This window comes from Mesitornis unicolor, unplaced genomic scaffold, assembly GCF_000695765.1.
Source record: "Mesitornis unicolor isolate BGI_N332 unplaced genomic scaffold, ASM69576v1 Scaffold54041, whole genome shotgun sequence".
Taxonomy (NCBI): domain Eukaryota; kingdom Metazoa; phylum Chordata; class Aves; order Mesitornithiformes; family Mesitornithidae; genus Mesitornis; species Mesitornis unicolor.
In genome coordinates this window covers 1-5433 of record NW_010165481.1, presented here as the reverse complement: position 1 = coordinate 5433, position 5433 = coordinate 1, and the positions used below count along the sequence as shown (strand labels likewise).

The following is a 5433-nucleotide window of genomic DNA, read 5'->3' as shown; positions in this document are numbered from 1 at the left end:
CCCTAACGGTCTGGGATTCTGTGATTCTATGATTCTGTGAAATGAGGAAGCATCTGAATAAATCTAGTCCAAACTGACTGCAATGACTGGATGGTAATAATGGAAGAAGTGCTGGATGGAACCGATAGCAAAGTAACAGACATTAATTAATCACCTTGCTTTGAACTGAATCCCTTTTAAATTCCCCATCACATGCTATACAGAGTATTATCATTTACTGAATCAATTATAAATATAAAAAATCATCTTGGTTAAGCATCAGATTATTGAGACACTAGCTTGGCAACTGAAATAAGATTCAGGCAAGTTTATTAAACCTTTTAACATTAGGTGAGAAAAGCTTCAAGACTTGTTTGCACTTAGACTGTTATTTATTGTGATTGTGAAATTATTCATTTTAATACTTTAGAAAAAGGAAAAGTATTTTTCTCAAAACGTTAGGACCACAGTTTGGGACATAAATCAGATCTCATTGCCAGCACCACCATCAAAACTGTGCTACAAGATGCTAAAAGCAGCACTCTATGGAACCAGACACAGTTTCTGAATCTGTGCTGTGAATTTTAAACAAACGTACACTCTGTTGAAGCACTCAAGTTACCACAACGCACACATCTGACACAGCTTTGGCTGAGATTGTTTCCTAAATTTTAAATCAGGACGTATTACGCATTTTTCACTTCCTCGCTCTAATTTTATGTGTAAAGACTGCCCTCTTGGCCCACATACAAGTACAAGCAGGACTAAATAGCAATCAACGCTCAAGCTGTGGAAATGACAGCCCAGATTTCCAAGATCTTGCATGCTTGTTGAAGTATAACAGAGCCTCAGGCTTTCCTCCTCCACCAGAACAATGAACAAACAACTGAGAGAGAAGACACAGAAGTCCAAATGACTTGAAATATTAACTTCCACAATCTAAAAAAGGGCCACAGAATGCCCCTCTTGTAATTCCATGGTGATTTTAGATGATTTATAACATGATGAAACTGGCTTATTAATTTCACTTTAAATAAGCAAATATAATGCTTATTTTAGTGCTTACTGCCTGCCTGGCAGATGTTTTATCACCTATTTCAATAGGACACAGAAATTGCATTCAACAACTTTACTACAATTAAGGAGATTTCTTATTCCAGGGAAAGGGTATTAAGGTAATTAAAAATAAGCAGTATTTTCTTTTGTCTGGAGACAAAGGAGTAATAAATACATAATTAACTTACTGAAAATGAATGCAGAATACTAAGAAAGAAAATGTAACTGCACTAGCTACATCTTTACAACTGAAATGCATTCATTTATCAGTTTGGAGTATTTAAAAGCAGAAAGGATGGTTCATCATTGACTGTTGAAAGATATTTCTGTAGTCACGTTACACTGACAAGGAATGCTCCTAAATACGTGCTAGGTTAAAGTCTGATAATGAGGCATGAAGTACCCAAACACTGCTGCTACTATTGTAATAAAGTCAATGTAGAAAAACTTGACGCATTTCTCAAAGAGGATGTAAACATGATAAATCCTACAATTTTTGCACTGTTAGGCAATTTTAGTGAGAGCATTAAAACACAGTAATTAAAACATTGCACTTGTTTCTACAAGCGTACAGTGTTAGTCACAAAACATTTAAGAATTTCCCTGATATTACAGAATCACAGAATCGCTCGGTTGGAAAAGCCCTCTGAGATCATCACGTCCAACCGTTCCTGTCTACCCCCTAAACCATATCCCTAAGTACCTCGTCTACCCGCTCTTTAAACACATCCAGGGACGGTGACTCCACCACCTCCCTGGGCAGCCTGTTCCAGCCTCTGACGACCCTCTCAGTAAAGAACTTCCTCCTTATCTCTAACCTGAACCTCCCTTGGCACAGCTTGGTGCCGTTTCCCCTTGTTCTATCCCCCATCACCTGGGAGAAGAGACCAGCACCCACCTCTCTACACCCTCCCTTGAGGCAGTTGTAGGGGGTGATGAGGTCTCCCCTCAGCCTTCTCTTCTCCAGGCTAAACAACCCCAGTTCCCTCAGCCGCTCCTCATATTGTTCTGAAGGATAAAAATAAACAAATCCATTTTTCTATTCTTCATCTGTCAATATGCCATGAGTTTAAACAAAAGCCTTACTTTTCTCTTTCTTCAATCTCCTTTTGCCTCTCCAGCTCACGCTGCCTCTGTCGTTCCTCTCTTTGACGTTTCACCACTTTCTCATAGTCATTTGGGAACATGGGATCATACTCATCCGCCAAAGGAATCAAGACTTCTCCTGCAGAAAAACCACTAGGAACAGGATCCTTAGACAAGAAAAAGGAGTATTTTCAGTTAAGATCTGGAAACAGCATCTGGTTGGACACCAAGAGTTTAACAATTCCTTCTCACTCTCAACACCATGAAACTGAATTCCTGACTTCTATAATGCTAGATAATATCTTAATCCCACTGGTACTAGAAGAAATCTTTGCTTTATTGAAACGAATATTTCATCCAGTCTCTCATTATCTCAATTTTTTGTTTCCATGAAGAAAGAATCACTCCCACCCACCTCCTCTGCCAAATACAAAGCAGCAGTAAACCAGTGCGGACAAGGACTTTTCAAAACCCATTAATTCAAGTTGCTGTCTTGCAAAGTACTTTGAAGTTGTCCAGGAAAAACATGTTAGGAACTCTGTTTTATTTTAAGTGCACATTAACCTTAGTAATTCAATGTTGTATCACATGAAAATCTGTATAGAAACATTCATTAATTAAAGAACCTCTGAACAGAGGGAATTACAGAAAAATCATCATTTCTTTAATCACTAGGGAAGATGATGGAAAAATAAAAATACAGACTGCAGTCAAAGAATTCCAATCCAAAGCATCTGTTAACAGCTGGACTTTTTAGCTGCCTTGGTCTCACCTTTAACCCAGCTGCTACATGAGGTGGTGTGTCCACAATCTGCCTCTCATCAGAAGAGCTGCCTCGTTTCAGGTCAATCACCGGAGCAAGGACCGTTGTTTGTTTTGTTCTCTGACTCTGAAAAATCACCAAAACACAAAGTTTCTAAAAAAAGATAACGGAACAGTTTTCTAAAAACCAGCTTGCTTTATGTACTTGCACCTGGTACCTCCAATTCTTTTTTAAAAAGTACGAAAACCACCGTCTCAAATTCGTCACTGTGCAAAACTCAAAATATCATTTATCTTCAGTTAACTGACATAGAGTAATTCACATAATTTCTAATGAACCTTGACACGGATAACATATGCCATATTCTAGTGGTGGCAAAGGCCACTCAGTTCCAAGACAGATGCTTGCCAACTACGGTTAAAGAGCTGCTACACCAATACAGATCTGATGCAATGTTTCAAAGAATGCTTCGGTGAAACCAGCGCATACCTTCCTCTTTTTAAGTGAGTGAGATCAGACTTTGCCTGTGCATGCGCCAGAACATACAGGGGTAGATGAATGGTCCTAGGTTTGGACTAGGACCAAAAACACACATTAAAAATTCAGGTGATCTCTTCAGATGCGTTTGAATTGAGTGGGTTTGTTGTTTCTTTTTTTCCAGAAGGGGCTCAGACTTCTGAAGATCTACTCTTCTTCATATTTTATTATCTGTTAAAATGTATTAATCTATTCTAAACTCCACATTTTCTAATCCTACTCTATTATTCTATTAGTCTATGCATACACTGCACATCAGCTATGCAAAGAATATATCTAATATAGCAGCCATTTAGATTTCATTCATGCAGGTTGTTCCAAATATCAACTAAATCCTGCCCTCAATTTTAGCAGCATAAATCAGGAGTAATTCCTGTGGCAAAAAAAAAAAAGCTGTGCCTACTTGAGTACCTGGTATCTCTGCTACTACTTTTTTAAATTAAACAATCTCTCTCTAGAACCTACACACCACAAAAAACACTCGCCCTGCTCGAACCAAAATACCAACACTGCTTAAAGAAAAAGGGTGACATACTGTAGCAATAAAAAGAGCAAATGGCTCTGTCACTTGAAGCTCAAGAAATTATCTTGCACTCCTTCCTTTCATGTACACTGGAAATACTTTCTGCAAAAATTCCTAATGCACAACGATGTGCATTTTATCACCAAAAGCTTTTTAAATAGAAAGCAGAAAACGATGCAAACATAAGATGCAAAATGCCAATAATGCCCAGCGGCTTTGTGGCGGTGGTACCGCCAACTGTCAATCACAGTATGACTCTTACTTAAAAAAAATAACCTTAATCTCATTATCTTCCAAATTAGATTCGAAGATGAACTTTCGGCTCTCCTAGTCAGAAGAGCTGAGGCTTGCAGTGCACACACCAGTTCCTAATTCAGGTTTAATTTTGCAAGACCCCTTTAACAGACTTCAAGAAACATGCATTTTCCTTTCCCCCCCACTCAGTTTTGCTAGGCTCCTTGTTACAAACTCACAGACAAATCCCAGCAAAATTACCCCAAACTGGTATTCTAAGGTCACAAATTTTCCTCAGTGCTCCAAACACGAAAGAATTTTGAAGAACAGAAAGCAAAATTACAAAGGGACAATACCTTTGCTTGCGTGAGAGCTGCCTTCTTCACCTGCAATTGAGACTGCAGCAGCTTGAAATTTTTGGACCAGCCTTCTGTTTTAGAATCGCTGGTCTCAACTCCCAGGTCATCGTAAAGTGACATTTTCTCTTCAATTTAAAACTAAAAGACAAAAGAAAAAAATCCAGATGACATACCAAACCCATGTCCAGAGTTTATTTGCTACTAGTTCGCATATGTTTGTACACCATTATTTATATATATATCTCTCTTTCTTTCAAAGCCAGAGAAAATTCAAACTCATAACATTTTTCTGATTAGTACCTGATACACACAACTACAGTAAGGCTGTTTAAAACCGTCTGAAAGATAATGAATACTGTTCAAATGATAACTGCTGGAAACTACTTGAAATTACATTTGTACCAGTAAATATCAATCATTACAGGCTCTGAAGTTACACTGTAGTTCACACTGGCATTTCGAGGTTCACAAAGAAATTCAACACTAAGCATCACAGAAGCCTCAAGACTTCCAAATCAAACATAAAGGAACTATAGTCTCTTCTGTCTTTAAAAAACTATCCACACAAATATATCAACATTTCAATCATCTTCTTAAATTTCATTTTGCATCACTGTAAAGTCACATTTAAAGGCCTCTCCAATACATAGAACTTATATATGCATACACACAGAGCACATATATATAAATACATACACACACAAAATTAGCTAAGTAACAACATCAACAACATGACATGAAATGCATCGCTTTGTCTGATATTGCATCTGACATGAATGGAAGAAGAAAAAATCTGAATGTAGTGAGAGGTCTATCACCTGTGGAACAACTTGTGAGCTCATTATATAGGTTCTCATATATATATATAAAAATACTCTCATATATATATTCTCATA

General features: G+C 37.6%; 1 protein-coding gene across 1 annotated transcript; it reads right to left on the bottom strand.

Annotated features, from left to right (window-relative positions):
• Positions 1–2121: 2121 nt before the first annotated feature.
• On the bottom strand, positions 2122–4657 carry LOC104548568 (splicing factor 45-like; the record flags this gene model as incomplete). The annotated part of the gene is made up of 3 exons (XM_010194621.1): positions 4535–4657; positions 2894–3010; positions 2122–2288 (listed from the first exon to the last, which is right to left on the bottom strand). Coding segments are annotated over exons 1-3 (407 nt in total), but the record flags the coding sequence as incomplete, so codon positions are not given.
• Positions 4658–5433: the final 776 nt, after the last annotated feature.